Consider the following 18,767-nt stretch of genomic DNA (forward strand, 5'->3'; position numbering starts at 1 on the left):
AACCCTGAGCCGGTGAGATTTGAACAGCCGAACTGCAGAACTGCAGTCAGCTAAAGTAGCCTGCAGTGCTGCATTTAACCACTGCGCCACCTCGGCTTTATGTTTACTCCTGTATGAAAAACGTTTACTCCTGTATGAAAAATGCAGAAAGTAGAAGAAAAACTTTGATTTAATGGTATTAATGTGAATATCATTTTTGAGCGAAAATGTAATAGTTGCAGCAAATGAAAAGCATAAGGAAGCAAAACTTTGTTCTAATTACATTTTTTTCTTATCTTTTTGCCCACCTCTAGAATGCAATTCTCAAGTCCAGGATGAACGAATGCCACTATGATAAACGCATGGACTTCTTTTATAATAGGAGTAATGCTGATACGGCAGACGAATGGTCAGGAACGACTCTCGTAATCGTTTTATGCTTTGGCACCTTTTTTTGTTTCTTTATTTTCCTTTCAAACTCCTTGGTCATAGCTGCTGTGGTAACAAACAAGAAGTTCCACTATCCCTTTTATTATTTGCTAGCCAACCTGGCTGCTGCAGATTTTTTTGCGGGCATTGCTTATGTATTTTTGATGTTCAACACTGGCCCGGTGTCAAGAACATTAAGTGTAAATAGATGGTTTTTGCGCCAGGGACTTTTGGACACAAGCTTGACAGCTTCTCTGGCCAACTTACTGGTAATTGCTGTTGAGCGGCACATGTCTATTGTGAAGATGAGGCTTCACAGTAATCTCACAAAGAAGAGGGTCACGTTTTTTATTTTGTTGATCTGGGCCATAGCGATTTTCATGGGTGCGGTGCCCACATTGGGCTGGAACTGCCTGTGCGACATTTCCACCTGCTCTTCTCTAGCTCCTATTTATAGCAGGAGTTATTTGATATTTTGGACAGTCTCCAACCTGGGAGTTTTCTTCATCATGGTTGTTGTATACATAAGAATCTACATGTATGTCCAGAGAAAAACAAATGTTTTGTCTCCGCACACTAGTGGATCCATCAGCCGCAGGAAAACTCCGATGAAACTTATGAAGACCGTCATGGCAGTGTTAGGTAAGATACAGTGCTATTATTATCTAGTTTTAAAGAGTTTTCTCTGCACCTGTATGTATGTATGTATGTATGTATGTATGTATGTATGTATGTATGTATGTACGTACGTACGTATACACATTTCTATTAGTTGTTCCATCCTCCACGTAATTAGGACTCAGCCTGTATTCTTCTGATGCATTACACAATCTCGGTCCCATTCTTCAGAAAAATATACTCAGCTTATTTACATACAGGTGAAACTTGAAAAATTAGAATATCGTGCAAAAGTTCATTTATTTCAGTAATGCAACTTAAAAGGCGAAACTAATATATGAGATAGGCTCATTACATGCAAAGCAAGATAGTTCAAGCCGTGATTTGTCATAATTGGGATGATTATGGCTTACAGCTCATGAAAACCCCAGTTCAGAGTCACCTAAATTCCCAGGTTGGTGTTTTAGTGCAAAAAGAAAAGTCTCCCCTCAAATGACTGATTTAGATGGTAGTTTCAGCATTCACTCTTTGTGAAGTTTTTTGATATTTAGGATAATAGCTTAATTTGGTCCAGTTCTTACCCATGCGAGTCCTGGGGTACTTACTTAAGGATCAGCAATAATCATGCAATTCACTTGGCATGTGGGAATTGCAGTGAAACAAGTAAACTATTGTACATAGGATATCATGCTAAGGTGCTGTATTGGAACTATTTGGTTAAAAGATAGAATCCATCAAAGGACAACAAGTATCAAAAGGCAACAAATGAGTCTGTTAATAAGTAATAGAAGCACTGAAGTGAAAAATGGGAGAAGTTTGGTTTGAATTCGATAGGTATCACATATGCTCAGTTACCTGTCTAATTTAGAGGTTAATTGATGTATTCTGTACTTCAAGCATAAATAAGTCATCTTTAATTATTTAATGTAATTAATTGGTTAACAAAACTTTTAGAGCACCTTTGTTAGTTGCTTGAATGTCTAATAGGGATTCTTAAAAATTGGGGTAGCTTGGTGTTCTACGGAACATTCTAGTCCAAATACCGGCATGATTTGAGAGCAAAAATTATAAGAGGATTTAGGGAATTTGTTCCCTTTAACATCACTTGTTCTGAGATATTTATTTTTACTTCTTTTTGACAATCTGGATTCTATTTCTCATCATGCCCAATTATGACCATGCTGGCTGTAATTTATCATATTTGAAGGATGTCAGATTAGGAAAGGCTAATGAAAAGTGCTACTTTCCTTAGCTTGTGTCTTATTTCCTAATGGTTGCAACTTAATTAGGATTCCTTTCTTAGGTAAGATACTTTCACAAAGATAATTTCTTCCCCCAAATTCAATGTCACCTGATAGGAAAGTTGTAATGTTACAAAGAAGCATCTGGGACTCAAGCTGTTGAGCAGGTGTTCAGAAAAGGAAGATGAAGCAGCCTTGAGAAGCTTGGGGGTGGCTGCTTGCACACTTTTCTACTTTTGGTCATAAGCTGAATACCTTCTTTCATAATTATAAATATGCCACGTTAATCTTCTTAGAGTTGCCTTCTTAACAGAAGATAACAAAAGAAAGCACTGCTCTGTCTTGCTGGGGACACCCATATTTTAACACTCTGAGATAGCCATAACATGCAAAAGGCAAGTTTAACATTCTTATCTGAGCTAGACTCAAGGACATAGTGAATTCAGTCTGGCAGATGGCTTGCTTCTCATTTAATTAGAATTTAGAGGGATAGCGGAGAAAATAACCTAAATAAAAAGTGGTATACTTAATAATAATAAATATCAATAATAGTCCAAATCAAGAAAAGAGTTCTGCACCTGGAGTGCAATCTTCTATTGTTAAAAAAAAGGTAACAGTTTTACTTTATCCTTTTGGCACTTCTGTGTGATATTATTTAGCGGGTAAAAAACTGTAGTTCATTTCTGAAATTAGAAATTGTTACTTGGCTAAACCAAGTAAATTAATGTTATCACTGTTATACGGATACTTTGTATGTTTATAAATTGTTGGGTGTTATTATAATCTACTACCCTAAGCAATAAATTATGTTTAATTATAGTCATAATGCTATGTGATATGAAACTTCTAGAGTTTTTCTTTCTTCTTTAGGTGGTTATACATTTCTTCTTGTTTTCATTTCCTATCAGGGCATCTGAGACAGATGTTATTGGATGACACATCCAATACAGTCTCTCTAAAAGCAGTGCTTGATCAAACATAAAGCTTTCACAGTGAAGATTAAACTAAACCACAGTTCACAAAAGCTTGCAGAATTTCCCAATAGTAGTTGGTTGAAATCCAAAATATCAGCATTACATTTCCTATGTGTAAAGCCGAAACAAATACCTATATTGCTGCATTTATAAAAGGAAAGCTAATAAATAATTTGGTGCTCTCCAGAAATTTCACTGCAAATTTTTTCACACCCAGCCAGCCCATTGTTGGTGGATTATAGTTTCTGAACACAGTGTTTCAGCACAGGTGATATATAGTGACACATTTAATTTATTCCTGTTTAATACAGCTTTTTGCTGAAATGGATACTCCAAAATTTTAAAAAGGGAACTTATGCAATCATTTAAAACATAACATCAATTAACAATAATACTTAAAAGCATCGCGTAGGAGATGCATCTTTATAGATTTTTGAGATATCGAGAGTGGGGAGTCAAATGCAGTTCTCCGCTAATTCATTCCATAGCTTGGGAGCAATGCAGAACGCTAACTTCTATGTAGCAGATAAACAAACCTCTGACAGTGAGAGTATCTTTAAAAGGGCCTCTTCTGTAGATAACACCAGGACAAGTTTCCAACAACAGAGGTTGTCTTCCTAGAGTCATGACCCAAGCCATTAAGGGCTTTAATGTTAAATTTTGTCTACTAAGCAACTGACAGATCTTTCAGTACAAGCAGAGCATGATTCTTATACGTTGGAGCAATTAATATATTTGGGTTTATCACTAACTCTAACTTCCAGAAGCTTGTCAAAAGAAATCCTGTATAGAATGCATTGCATTATAATAAGTCAGGGTGTACCCATTGTATAGTTGCAACCATATTTTGGATAGAGAGGACCTTTGGTTTGAAAGGTATGTGGGTAAAATAATCAATTTGGGTTAAAATTGAACCTTCAATTCAACAGAAGGGGAGGAATAGGAAACCACACATCTCCAGTTTACAATGCAGCCCTTGCGGCCCAAAAAGATTCCACAACCAATTGTGTCCTGATTCAGGCGACCCTGAGGGCACAGATTAAACTCCCACGTGGTCTCAACAGCTCTCAGAGAGTCCCAGCAACCACATAACTGCAAAAAAATGCAATTATTCGATCCCCTACCATTGCTGTACCGCCGCGTCAAAAGCGCGGAGGACAAAATCGCGCTCGACGAAAGCGCGCATGTGACGTCATCACAGCGCAACGAAAAAAAATTAAAAATTGAAATAAAATTAAAATTAAAGCAAGCCGATTCACATAAAGGTAAGGGTTAGGGTTAGGGTTAGGTTAAGGGTTAGGGTCAGGTTTAGAGCGTTAGCGTTAGGTTTAGGGTTAGCGTTAGGTTTAGCGTTACGTTAACGGTTAGGTTTAGGGTTAGATTTAGGGTTAGGTTAAGGTTTAGGGTTAGGTTTAGGGTTAGGTTTGGGGGGGTTAGGGTAAGGTTTTAGCTTTATTTTTACATTTTTCGATCACAGCGCGATGTTTTCGTCGTGCTGTGATGACGTCAAATGCGCGCTTTCGTCGAGCGCGATTTTGTCCTCCGCGATTTTGTGGTGGAACCCAATCCCCTACTATTCAGTCTCAATTGTCAGTACCTATCTTTCCGTCCCCCACATCATCAGAACTGATGAAGGTTCCCGGATGAGAAGTGAAATGTTTTCATCCTCAAGGGAGGGGGGAAACCCTTTTGTTAAAAAAAAATAGCATCTTGGAGACAACCGTTGCATAGATTACAGCACATGTACTTCATTATGCCTATATGTTCCATGAGCTACACTGGCCCCCTATTTGTTTTCATGGCAATTTAAGGTACTGGTTATTAACTTTAAAGCGTTTCTTGGCCCAGGGTGACAGGGGGAGGGATTTGTATTTGTATTTGTATTTAAGTTTATTTATATGCCGCCCTTTTCCCTGGGGGGACTCAGGGCGGCTTACAACTTAAAAGGGGGGGGGGGGAAACAAACTTTTAACATATAGAACAATACATCATTAAAACACAACATTCATACCATTCGGGCGGGTTGCAATCTTTAGCCCCAGGCCTGACAGGAAAGCCAGTTTTTAAGGGCTGTGCGGAAGGTCTGGAGGGTGGTGAGGGTACGAATCTCCACAGGGAGATCGTTCCATAGGGTCGGAGCTGCCACCGAGAAGGCTCTCCTCCGCGTGGTTGCCAGTCGACATTGACCGGTGGATGGAACTCGGAGGAGGCCTAATCGGTGAGATCTAATTGGTCGAATGGAGGTGATTGGCAGTAGGTGGTCTCTCAAGTACCCAGATCCACTACCATGGAGGGCTTTATGGGTGGCAAGTAGCACCTTGAAGCGTACCCGGAGATCGACAGGTAGCCAGTGCAGCTCGCGGAGGATAGGTGTTACGTGGGTGAAGCGAGGTGCACCCACAATCGCTCGTGCGGCCGCATTCTGGACTAGCTGAAGTCGCCGAATACTCCTCAAGGGCAGCCCCATGTAGAGCACATTGCAGTACTCCAGCCTAGAGGTCACAAGGGCACGAGTGACTGTTGTGAGAGCCTCCCGGTTCAGGTAGGGGCGCAACTGGTGCACCAGGCGAACCTGGGCAAATGCCCCCCTGGTCACAGCTGACAAGAGGTACTTGTCAGAGGTACTTGAGAAATTAACTGGCTTCTATTGTTTCTCTCTGACCCATTTGTTCAGGAAGGTGGGGCATGTTGTGCATCTGGTTAATCTGATGGAAACCAGGCAATGTGCCTTTTCCATAGCTGCTGTGTCTGAAGCACCATGCTGCTGGAGGTGGGGATGGCTCTGATCCTGTTTACCTTTTGGCTTTAGGATCTGGCTGCTTCCCCGAGCATGAGGGTCAGGAAAATAATTTAGCCCACATTGTTGGTATATGTCTGCAGAGATTCTCAATCATCCGGGCTGTGGTAGTCCTAAGGTTGCTTTTCAAAAGGCAACAGAACTTTCTTAGTTTTTTTTCTTGAAAATATTTTGCTTCTCATCCAAGAAGCTTCAAAACTGCAGAAGATTTTGGGATGAGAAGTGAAATGTTTTCAAGAAAAAAAAACTAAGAAAGTCCAGTTGCCTTTTGAAAAGCACTTTTGGGATTGTTAGAAATGTTTTTTCCAGCATACACTTTGGGTTTTTTTAAGTTTGTCATGATATGTATTTTTATATTATGGTTCTAACCTGTATTAGCTGCCCAGAGTTGTGTTAGTGAGATAGGAACGCAATAATTAAACATTGTTAACTTGCCAAATCTAAGCAACTCAGAAGGAATCTGAGCTGCTTAGTAGCTATCTTTATGCAGTACGCACACTGCAACAGGTACTACTTTCAAATCCAGTGATTTAAAATCTGGGAGTCTACTGTAACTCCCAGACAGTGGACATATTGTTTCAGGGGAAGAACAATCCTATCCATATAAAACTGAACCTCTGCCCCAAAGAGCCGAGGTGGCGCAGTGGTTAGGGTGCAGTACTGCAGGCCACCTCAGCTGACTGTGATCTGCAGTTCAGCGGTTCAAATCTCACCGGCTCAAGGTCGACTCAGCCTTCCATCCTTCTGAGGTGGGTGAAATGAGGACCCAGACTGTGGGGGCAAGTTGCTGACTCAATTTGCTAAAAAATTTGTAAACCGCTTAGAGAGGGCTGAAAGCCCTATTAAGCGGTATAGAAGTCTAATAAATAATTAATAATAATAATAATAATAATAATAATAATAATAATAATGTCCAGATCCTTGTTAATTAGTAGAACCTCAGTCTTATTCTCCCTAGTCCAACACGGTATTAAACTTAACCAGTGTCTAAGGATACCAGTTATTTCTTTGAATTTCGATCTTGATATCATCTGCATATTCCAAAACTTTAGATGTTCTCCCCAGTAGTTTCATGTGGCATTGCATGTGGATTTATGCTTCTCCTTTTAGTACGCAAGTGAAATTAAAATCTTGACCGCTACATTTGAATAGAGGAAGTGGATCCGTCACTTTGTTTCTGGGCAAAGTTGTATTTTTTGGAAGGACTCTTGACACACATTTTTGAATTTTACCTAAATCCAGAATCTAAATCTGAATCTACATCCAGGTAAACTATGTAAACCTGAGAGATGTAAATGTTTAGTTGTTTTCCTCTATAGGGGAACGCTGTTAATCCATTTTACAGAAGATGACAAAGAAATATATTTGGTGGACACCATTTTGGTGTCAAGATTCAATTTGCCATTAATTACTTCAATGTTCAGAGTTCTGATCAACCTTTATGGTGATAGATAACATCCTAATGCCTTTTTCTCATGGAATTCAAGCCTATAAACCTGCACCTCCAAAGCATAGTAGATATTTAGCAGCCTAAAAGATTAAAAATCTTCAAGCAGGGAGGCCTTGAAATCTGAATAGGATTACACCCTGTCTCTTTGTCAGAGCTTTTTCATCCTGCAAAGCTGTGTGTTAGCAATAATTCAGCGGGCAATTTTTTTTCCTGTCAGGAAGTATTTTCTTTAAGGTTGCACGTCATTGCAATTGCTTTTTAGAAGTTTCTAATTCTTTCTCCTATTATGCTTAGAGATAACAATCTACCTACATTTTTAAACGACTGTTTCCACTCCCTGTATCTGCATATTTTAGTGATGAAAAAATTATTATGCTGTTTTCATTTATCCTAAGTTGTCCAACGTCTTATTTTTATTCCCCAAAACTAGTTTTCCATTTCTTAGATATTGATTCATGGCAATGAGCCAATGGGGAAACTTCTCTATGGCTAATGCTGCAATTCCTGAATTTGAATTCTTTGCTAGAGCTTGACAGTGTTAGGGGAGCCTTGACTGAAAATTATTTTGCTATCTAGAGTCTTTGGATAACTTTTTAAGAAAGAGGGTAGCGGATTGAATAGCCACTATATCAAATTAGCTAGCATGGCTGCCATCATCACTGGAAACAAAAGGCATAGATTCTTTAGAATAAAAGACTAACTGGATTGTATGCTGACTGCTAAGATTCAGTTTGCTGTAAACCAGTGTTCGAAGTAACAATAGTCTATGAGGGTTTATATTTCTGCACCTGTATTCCAAGCTCTTGATGCTTAAAATTGGACTTAAAACTGTTTTCTTTGTTTCTGATCCCTTGCTATAAATTTTCATGTCATCGTGCATAATAGGCTCTGCCTGATACATTTGACCTTCACATTCACAGACTAAAAACTGTTATCTGCAGCCAGGTAGGGAAACCTGGAAAACAAAAAAATCCCCTGATTCTATTTAAGTTTTTTTTTTTAAAGAAGTCAAAGAGTTTTGATTTTGGCCAGTTTATTTACTTCTTCCAGAGATGGTATTCAGCTCAGTTTTTGCCCAGTTTGGCGAACCAGTAGCGATGGCTGGCTGGCCACCCCCCCGAACCAGTCGCCTTGTCGCTGGTTGCTCACCTCGCCTGCCTAGTCACCACTCACTCATGCTTTGTATACCGGCTGTCAAAGAGGTGGCAGCTGGCTGCTGAAAAGTCCTCTGGTCAGTGAAAAAGCTGCTGCCATTGCCGCCATTTTCTTTGCGCATGCACATCCCTTTGCCTTGAACTCCAAGCGTACTTGCAAGGCAATGGGATGCACATGTGCGAAGAAAATGGTGATGGCAGCAGCTTTTTTGCCAACCGGAGGACTTTTCAACGGCCTGCGGCAAACTGCCGCCTCTTTCTCAAAGAGGCAGCATCTGGGACGTTGCTTTGCCTGCCAGCTGCTTCCTAGCAACGGCAGCTGTTTGGGAGCCACCAAAAACTCAGGTCAGCTTGTACTCCAGAATCTGGACGAGTCGCCACGGAAGGGAAGAAGATGAATACTTTATTTTTATTGTACATATGTACACAGTATACCCATACAATGAAATTCACATAACACCCAGAGACCAGGCCCAACACATATGACAATCCCCAAACACACCCCCGCCCACCAAAAATTCCCCAGCCCTAAACCACCCAAGGATCCACACAACAGACCAAGTAATTCTGTCCAACAGCTCACTGATGATTGTCCTTTAGTTCATTGTTCAGTGCAATTATAGCTCTGGATAAAAACTATTCAGAAGATGCGCGGTCCCAGTTTTAATTGTTCTGTATCTTCTGCCAGAAAGCAACAGTCCAAAAAGATTGTAAGCAGGATGGGAAGAATCTTTGAGGATGTTAAGATGCGAAGATGTTGTCCCGGGCTGGTAGCTGGAGCTTGATGATATTCTGGGCAGTTGTCATGATTCTCTGTAGACCATTTTTGTCCATTGCAGAGCTGCTCCCATACCATACAAGAATGTTGTATGTCAGGACACTCTCAATGGTGTTGTGATAGTAGGACAGAAGTAGATGCTGAGAGATTTATCTTCCTGAGCATTCTCAGGAAGAACAGCCTTTTGTGCCTTCTTCACAAGCATGTTAGCATTCATAGTCCATGAGAGGTCCTCTGAGATATAAATGCCCAGAAATTTAAAACTACCAACCCTCTCCACCTCCTCACCATTTATGTACAATGGTAAATGTACATCTCTCTTCCTCCTGAAGTTAATTATAAGTTCTTTAGTTTTTTGGGTGTTAAGTGTAAGATTATTTTCCTTACACTACAATATCAGCCCTTGTACTGCTTTTCTCTAGGCAGACTCATTGTTCTTATTATGAGCCCCACCACTGTCGGCGGTGGTGAGGGAGGAAGCAGGGCTAAGGCCGGGGTTTAGGAGGGGAAACAGGGGCAACTGGTGAAGAGAGGGTGGGGGTAGATAGGGAGAAATCCTAAAAAATTAGTAACTGCGTCAGATACTTTAGTTCATTTACTGTTCTCTGCTTTCCTCTGAAATGAAGCTTTAAGTAGTTAACCATAACTAGAAAAATGTGGTTAAAAGAATGACTAAGTAGTCTGTACAAAAACATTGGAATTACGGTCAAAATATGTACAAATTATATGTTATATGTAGTATGTAATTGTATAAGAGAGCCGAGGTGGCGCAGTGGTTAAATGCAGCACTGCAGGCTACTTCAGCTGACTGCAGTTCTGCAGTTTGGCTGTTCAAATCTCACCAGCTCAGGGTTGACTCAGCCTTCCATCCTTCTGAGGTGAGTAAAATGAGGACCCGGATTGTTGTTGGGGGCAATATGCTGACTCTATAAACTGCTTAGAGAGGGCTGAAAGCCCTATGAAGCGGTATATAAGTCTAACTGCTATTGCTATTGCTATAATATGTACCAAGATATAGGTAAGAAAATAAAGCCAGTCATTACTGTCCTGAATTCATGATGTATCAAGCTATAAATGTACAAACTTTTGAATGATACCACATAAAGTTCTGTTGAATATTATGCTTTTTCATGTCTCAGATCAATGTTTTCTGATTTCAAATACCTTCAGTCATTGTGCTTATGGGTGATGATGGGATTGCAGTTCAAAGTATATAGAAGCTGCTGGGTTGGAGAGATTGCTCTAGAAGCTTCTCAATTTTCAGATTACTTTTACAAAAGCATCTTGGCTAAAAATTCAAAACACCGCTTTGAAAAGAAAGAATATGGCATTCCAGACAAGCCAGCACAAGACTTTTGGTTTGCTAATTTGAAGTGTGCTTAGCCCTTGTTGTGACATGCCTATATTCGAGAAGAAATGCTATTATTTCCCTCAAGTCTCTCCTCATATAAACATACATTGCTTACATTGATAGTATACAAATGTTTTGAGTGGTTGTTTAAAAATGTTCTTTCCAGAAGATGGAATGAAGGAAATAATAATTGGAGCTAGAGGATTTATCAATGCTTTAAGGGGAGACTTTAAAAGAGAAAATGGATCTAGGTTGTTAACTCTTTCAAAAGACTGTAGCAATGTTACAGGATATCTTCTAAGTCCCCAAAATCATCCATATTCTGAGAAACTAACAAAATTTTATTCTGAAGAAAATAAGACTTGCAAACCAAACATACTTGCATTTTTAGTATCATACATTAAAGAAATGGGACAATCTTATGCCTTGATGGATTACAAATTTATGAAAGTTTGGTTTAGTGATTAAGGTGCTGGTCCAGAAATAGGCGTCTCTGAATTCTAGTCCCTGCTTAAGCATGATTGCTGGCTGGGTGATTTTGGGTCAGTCACTTTCTGTCTCAGCCCAATCCAACTCATAGGGTTGTTGTTCTGGGGAAAATGGAAGAAGGAAAGAGTACTATATATGTTCATCACCTTGAGCTACTTAGGCAACTAATAAGAGACAGATTAGGAAAATCATAAAAAAGCTTCATTACACTTTATTTACTTGTCCTGTTCAATGTTACTCCAAATATACTAATATTTATATATTTGCAAAACATAAAAAGACTAGCCACCTGCCAGTTATAGCTGCAATTTCAGAAAAAAAATAGATGAAATTGAATGTAATTATGTTTAAAAGTTGAATTTTCCCTAACTTGGTATTGTCTAGATATGGTGGAATTAAAACTCCTATGATGATGACATCAATAGAAATTATATGTAAATTGTAGTCCAATACATTGAAGAGCAGGAGATTGGGAAATGTTGCTTAAGATCGCCTATCCTGACAATTGTTGTTAGTTATGAAGTCGTGTCCGACCCATCGTGACCCCATGGACGTTCCTCCAGGCCTTCCTGTCCTCTACCATCCCCTGGAGTCCAGTTAAGCTCACACCTACTGCTTCGGTGATTCTATCCAGCCACCTCATTCTCTGTGGTCCCATTCTTCTTTTGCCCTCAATCTTTCCCAGCATTAGGCTCTTCTCCAGTGAGTCTTTCCTTCTAATTAGGTGGCCAAAGTATTTGAGTTTCATCTTCAGGATCTGGCCTTCTAAAGAGCAGTCAGGGTTGATCTCCTCTAGGACTGACCGGTTTGATTTTCTTGCAGTCCAAGGGACTCGCAGGAGTCTTCTTCAGCATCATAGTTCAAAGGCCTCAAATTCTTTGGCACTCAGCCTTTCTTTCTTTTTTTTAAAGTTTTTTATTTTATTTTCAAAACAAACAGAAACACATAAAATCTTCCTTTTTTACATACTGTAGAAATCATAACACTACACATTGTATACATTATTATCATTATCAATTATTTATTTAACTATATCTATCATCCCTAAATTTCACTAAGTTTAGCTAGTTTTAAATTATACTCTTCCATCTATCAACCTGTATCTTTCCAGTAACAAAACAGTGTCATATCTTCTGTCATTTGTGGCATCAGTCCTCTAATCATCTCCGTAATCAGCTTTGTATGGACTTCTCTTATCAACTCTTTGCTTATAAGATCTGTCATGTAATTTCGATGCCTTTCTTCTGTTCCCTTAATCTGCTTATCTTTGATTGTCGGTCGTATTATCAAAACTATTGCTAATAGGATTTCTCTCTTTAAATCCATAAATTCTTTTATTTTTCCTCTTCTGTATCTTCCCATCTGGGGTAGGTTTCTCCTCCATTTAATTCCTCTTTAGTATTCCACTCTTTCCATTTTCAGAAGCAAACCAATCACCATAAATATCAGAAATTTTAATTTCTTTATATTCATTTTCCTCTTCGATTTTTTGGATTTTAACCACCACTTTTTCCATTTGATGAACATCTTCAACTTCTCTGTCATATTTTACTGTTAGATGGACTAAGTAATCCAACTTCTTCTTTATCCTCTCACTTGTATTTGATAATTTCTGTATTTCTGAGAATATCTTTTGCAGATTTAAAACTCCTTTCTGGTTTTGAAATTGTGCCATGATTTCCAGCTGTCAAACGCTGCTACTCTAGCTTAGAAGGTTTTAGCAGAATTAAGCATCACAATAACACTTCACCTTTCTCTGGTTAAAAATCTACTTCAAAGGAACATCTGTGTGTTTTTCTTCTTCTTCTTATCACTCTCCATAAACAAGCTGTGAATCCTTGAAGTGACAAACCAGGATAATCAGTGAAAAAAGTATTTCGTTTCCAATACACAAACATCAACTTCCGAGTAGCAGCATTACAATGTTACAATTTCTTTCTTTCTTTTTGTACTTTTTTGTATTTCAAGTTTAAAAAAAGGTCCGATTCTTAAATGAGTTAGAAAAACACCCACAGTAATGAAAGAGGAGTTTTAGTCCACAGATTACAGAGAATAGTCAAAGAAAAAAAATAGAAGGAAACTTAGTCCATTCGTTTTAAAAGGCTTGCATAAATTCCATCCGTAAAAATAGCATTTAAAAAGTAAGATAACACACTGTTCAAAACCAGTCCAAATTTAATTCCGCTGCTTATTTCTTCTGTTCTCCAATTTAAATTAATTTTAAGTTTTTTTTAATAGGCAGTCACTTTTAAAACAGTAAAAATTTCTCACCACCTGAAAACACTTTCTCTTTCCATCTCCTTCCGTTTTGGAGCCGCCCCGACTTCATCAGTCATTTGGCTGGATTTTTTGTCACCGGCTTGAAGAGCTTCTCTTGGATCAATCAGAGACATTGTGAAGTCCCTGTAATCAGCAAGATGTATTCTTCCTGCTGTCTCTACGGGACAGTTTAGGTCCGTTTGGACCACCCAGAGGCAAAAGTGTCAACTGCGATCTCAGAGCATTGAGATCGCACGTCGTGTTGTCACAACTTCGGCTCCTCCCCTCAGCACTCAGCCTTTTTTATGGTCCGACTTTCACAGCCATACATCGCAACTGGAAAAAAACCATAGCTTTGACAATATGCACTTTTATTGGCAGTCCTGACAATTCTGACAATACTTTCTATAATTATTACAGTACTTATAAGAACGTTTGTCAACATCTGAAAATGTTGCAAATTAAACCCTCTGTGTTGAATGTGCTTTGAATGTTAGATTATTTGGGGCTGTAAATTAGATTAGGACGTTGAAAAACATTCTGTAAGAAAAAATGCCAAACCATTTCCTACCGTTCCTAAAAAAACACAAGAACATAATTGTGGAGTCACCAGGAATCAAGCTTGATTTAGAGGCTACAGCATTCTTTTAACTACAATTCATGCTCATGTGTTGCATAATGAAAGCATATAAGATACACATGCAATCTTGATCGTATACTCTTTATTCACATTTTGCAATTAGAAAAGTGAAGGGCTTCCTTAAAGTTGCACAGAAAGTTGGGCACAAATATAGGAACTGAACTCAGCTTCCTTCCCTATGTCTAAGAGTTACTGAACTGGATGTTAGTTGGATGGTGTACTGGTAAGTTGAACTCTAGGCACGTAGTTGAATCATTTGTTTCCATATCTGCCGAGTCAAAAGATATCCAGACCACTTGAAGAATACTTCCTTGTTGCCACAAGAACACTTTACAAAAATATTTGTAAACTTTAGAAAAGAGGGGAAGGACTACTTGAAATATAAACGGTGACTTTTTTCAAAAAATACAACAGATTTTCCTCTCTATGATTTCTACGGCCTGCCTTTTATGCAGAGCTGTAATTTTTCTATTTTTATAAGATGGGCTGCAATTGTGGCTTCAGCTAAGCACACGCTTGGTTTATGCGTAGCCGTTTTCTCTCTTTCCCTCTGTTGTTTGCACTGAAATCCTAGAGTGCAAACTTGCAGTGTTGGCAACTAGATATGAAGACATAATACATCTGAACTGCTTTATAATTATTTAATGTATCATTAGGATCTTTAAATATTGTAGTTTTAATTTTTAATTTAATTGTCTGCTAACTGAGTTTTTAATAATGGGATGTAAATAAAATAAAATGCTGTACTGCCTAAGCTTTTCTAAATTGCTCATCTACGTTTTAGTAATCACTCTGTTGTGAAGCCCCTTCAACCAATCTTTTAATGGGTGGTGCAATTATTACAGGTAAATAAGATTTGCTGCATTTATTTTTTACCTTCTTGCCCATTTATTTTCTTTACTGTTATAAGACAGTAATGAGAATAGGGGAGTCAGTGGAAGCTACTTTGTCTATTTTTAGTTTTGGACAGTAAAAGAAGTGGCAGATCTCTAAAGGTCTAAGCAGGAAATAAATCATTAACTATGGTTTTCAATAAGATACCATAAGAGATCTTGAAAGTTGCCTGCAGCCAAACTCTATTTGCATACTTGTGCTATATTACTTGAAAAATTCAATGATGATTTTGTGTTGCCTACAACCTGGAAATCAAGTTTGATTCCTGCTGACTCCACAATTATATTCTTGCATTTTTTTGTATATGTTTTAAGCTGTTTTTCCCCCCTGTATTGTATCTTCTAAACATTATGAAGTCTCAGGAATTCCAGCATTCACCCAGACTTAATATCTTTAGAAGGCAATAAAGACTGAACATAAAATGCGGACCTTTTATACTCAGAGGCTAGACCAGTGATGGCTATCCTTTTTCTAGAGGTGACCCCCCCATCTGCGCATGCGCAAGTGACCCCTTCCCATGCGCATTTTCACCCTTTCCAGGCTCCAGACGCTTTCCCTTTATAAAAAAAAAGATGTTATAACAAAATTTACAATATAGGGTATTACAGCAATAGGAGAAAGTTTAAGTCATTGTAATTCACGTGGATGCTCTTACCCGGTGCTTTGTGAAACAAAGGTCAACCATTTGATTCATATCAATTCATAAAATATATCTTGTGGCACTCCATGCTACCTTGAAATTTTAAAACAATTTAGGCAATAATAACAGAATTTTGATGGAAGAGTAAGTTGAGCCTTCTTCTGCAGGTTATCTGATTTAAGGCTTCCAATTAGCATTGGTGGTTATAGTATATTTTCCTTAGAAGCAGGTGTTAAACTGCTTAAACACCTTTAAAGTTAAAATAATTTGCAGGAGGGTAAAATAATGGAATCTTGCCCATCACGATCTGTCGGTGAATTGTGTAAGTGTGGTACTGTTTTATGCCTATACGTTTTAGGATGAATAGCATTTTTTTTTAGAAAATGTAAACTTGTTCTTGAATAATCCTTATAAATCTTTCCTCTCTTCTCCCCGGTAGGTGCTTTTATTGTATGCTGGACTCCTGGACTTGTTGTACTACTCCTTGATGGTTTGAATTGCACTCATTGTGAGGTTCAGAATGTGAAAAGGTGGTTCCTTCTCCTAGCTCTGCTGAACTCTATCATGAATCCAATAATTTACTCTTACAAAGACGACGAGATGTCAAATACTATGAGGCGCATGATTTGTTGCTCATTTGAGGAGAGAAGCCAGGATCGTCGGTCTTCGAGGATCCCCTCTGCAGTGCTCGGCAGGAGCATAGATTCCTCTAGCCAGTACTTGGAAAATGGCATTAGTCAAGTGACTATCAGTGGCAAAGAAAATACCTGAATTCTCCCCCTCCTCCAAATGGGGACTGCGCCGGGGGTAGGCCACAATCCAAATGATCTCTGAACCACCTGAGATCACTGAACCCTGAAACCACAGAAGAATATGTTCTCTGTACCAAAACCCAGATCCCAGGGTTACCTGACATCTTTGTAAATAATTACTGGATGAGGAAAAAATGTACTTGAAGGGATATGAAAGAATGGAAGGAGTGGTTTCAACTCTGCAGTGTTCCTTTTAAGTCTGGAAACAGTACAAGCAGCATTATGGAGCCTCCTTCCTCAGAGGTCTAGGCAGTGGTGCGATGTCACTGTGCCAGGGCTGCACCTTAACAGCCAATTGTGGTGAGGTGACAGGGTCAGCTTCTCAGTAGACGGGGGGAGGTCCTCATCCTCAAGTGAGGCTTTATTTTTACATCTTTTGAGGGCTGCCATTCTCAGCTACATTTTTTGTGCCTGGCACAAAAGTACTTCAGTTGCCAAACATCAGATTCTCTCTCAGTGCTCAGCGCTTCCTTCTGATGAACACCTGTTCAGAATTGGGCATTGAGCAAATACTCAAAAGGAATGAGTGCTTTTCTGCCACCACAACAAAGCAGCTGGCTAGGTCTATGGTGCCAAGTATGGCATTTTAGTGGCCCAGCAAGTAGGAGAAGACACTCTAGTGGCAAAATGGATTGCACCACCATTGCAGACTTGGGTTTGTTCCCTTTTAATAAAAAGCCACACAGGTAACCAGCTATTAGGGTATAATATAAACAAGCTTCTCCACAATGTCCCAGTTCTTTACATGAAGGGCTTTCTCTTTTGTGACTATCATTTCTGTAATAGAGAGTACTTGGTCAGTTTTGCTACCTCTCTTCTGTCTGAAGTGGTACAGCACAGATACCGATTTCTTTCTTTGGGAAAGAGCTAGGTCAGAATTAGTTTAGTTATTCAGAGTGGCTTTTAAATTGTTTGCTTTAGGTAGCAGCCTACAGCTGCTCTGAACTCAGTGGGACTTGCTTCTGAGTAAATATAGTCGGCTGTTTAGTTTTATAAGTGGAATATTGTACGTGTTCTGCAATTAAGCATTTTAATAAAGATTTTTCAGGCTGTAAATGTGAGCTGTAGAACCTGCGTTTGCCCTTTATCTGCTATTTAACCACCCCACCCCCAGTCTCTAAAAAGTAGTAGTTTCTACGAATGGCATTTTCTGCTCCAGAGGGAACTATTTAGTTGTATTCCAAAAAATTTTAGAACATGCTAAAATCCTCACAATAAGTTATTCCATGCACATGTAGCTCCCATTCCATATTAATAGGTCTAAAAATATTAGCATCTGTTTTAATTAGAGTGAACTTATTGTGGTATGTCATTAAAAATATAAAGGATTCTGCATCACGATCATTTATGTACATGCAACCCAGTGTATTGCTAACAGAAGAACATTAGACATTTTGTTAGTAAACTGAATGTCTTGAATGCATGTGAATTATCAGTATAGTCAAGGTAATATGTTATAACCAGATGAAAAAGAAAAAAAGGCAACAATATTTATCAGCTGTATTTGATAAAAGTAATCTTTTCAGGTTAGCATAAGATCCTGGAAAAATTTCTGCAAAAGCATGAATTTGTATTTGTATATACTTTTATTACAATATTTTAATTTTTAAAAATCTTAATATGTACAGATTGCTTTTCATACATTACTTTTTAAATGGTTTAATGCCTGTGGAAAGTATGAAGAAAAGGATTATCTAGTGTTTAAAATAAATGCTTTGTATTTGATTTTGATCACCTCGTTACTGTTTTTTTTTTAAAAAAGAAGAAATATTGAACGTCAAATCACACATGATGTTAATCTCATTATTGGAATCATGTTTATTTAATCACGTTATGTATGGATAATGATGGATAGTTTCTATCGAGGGATGGTTTATGCTTTCTTTTTCATGCTGCGATTGTCTTTTAAAAATCCTGCCTGCAACTTAAAAAAAAAAACAATCACTAAGATTATGTATGGTTAAATTCCAAAAAGATGACCAAACTGTTCCCATTAAAAAAAGGACAAGGAACAGCCGCTTTTCAAGGTGAGGGGAAAATACTATTTGTTATTTATACAGTATGTACTCATTTATTCTGTAACATGAATATTTTGGCCTCTGTTTGGAAATAATCATGTATTGAAAGAAAAAGGTGCATTTACGTTTCCTGTGTGTTCCTGGCATGAAAAGGAATAGAAAGAGCCCAGATTAGGGCTTGATAGGCTAACTCAAATGTAAGCCTCATTGTTTAAAAAGAAAAAGCATTTTTTTTTCTTCTAAA

General features: G+C 38.4%; 1 protein-coding gene across 1 annotated transcript; it reads left to right on the forward strand.

The window, feature by feature from the left end:
* The first annotated feature begins 314 nt into the window (after positions 1–314).
* On the forward strand, positions 315–17,058 carry LPAR3 (lysophosphatidic acid receptor 3). The gene is made up of 2 exons (XM_032218823.1): positions 315–1,050; positions 16,133–17,058. Exons 1-2 carry the CDS (start codon positions 315–317, stop codon positions 16,462–16,464), a joined length of 1,068 nt encoding a protein of 355 aa, XP_032074714.1. The 3' UTR covers positions 16,465–17,058.
* The last annotated feature ends 1,709 nt before the right edge of the window (positions 17,059–18,767 follow it).

Source organism: Thamnophis elegans, chromosome 5 (assembly GCF_009769535.1).
Source record: "Thamnophis elegans isolate rThaEle1 chromosome 5, rThaEle1.pri, whole genome shotgun sequence".
Classification (NCBI taxonomy): domain Eukaryota; kingdom Metazoa; phylum Chordata; class Lepidosauria; order Squamata; family Colubridae; genus Thamnophis; species Thamnophis elegans.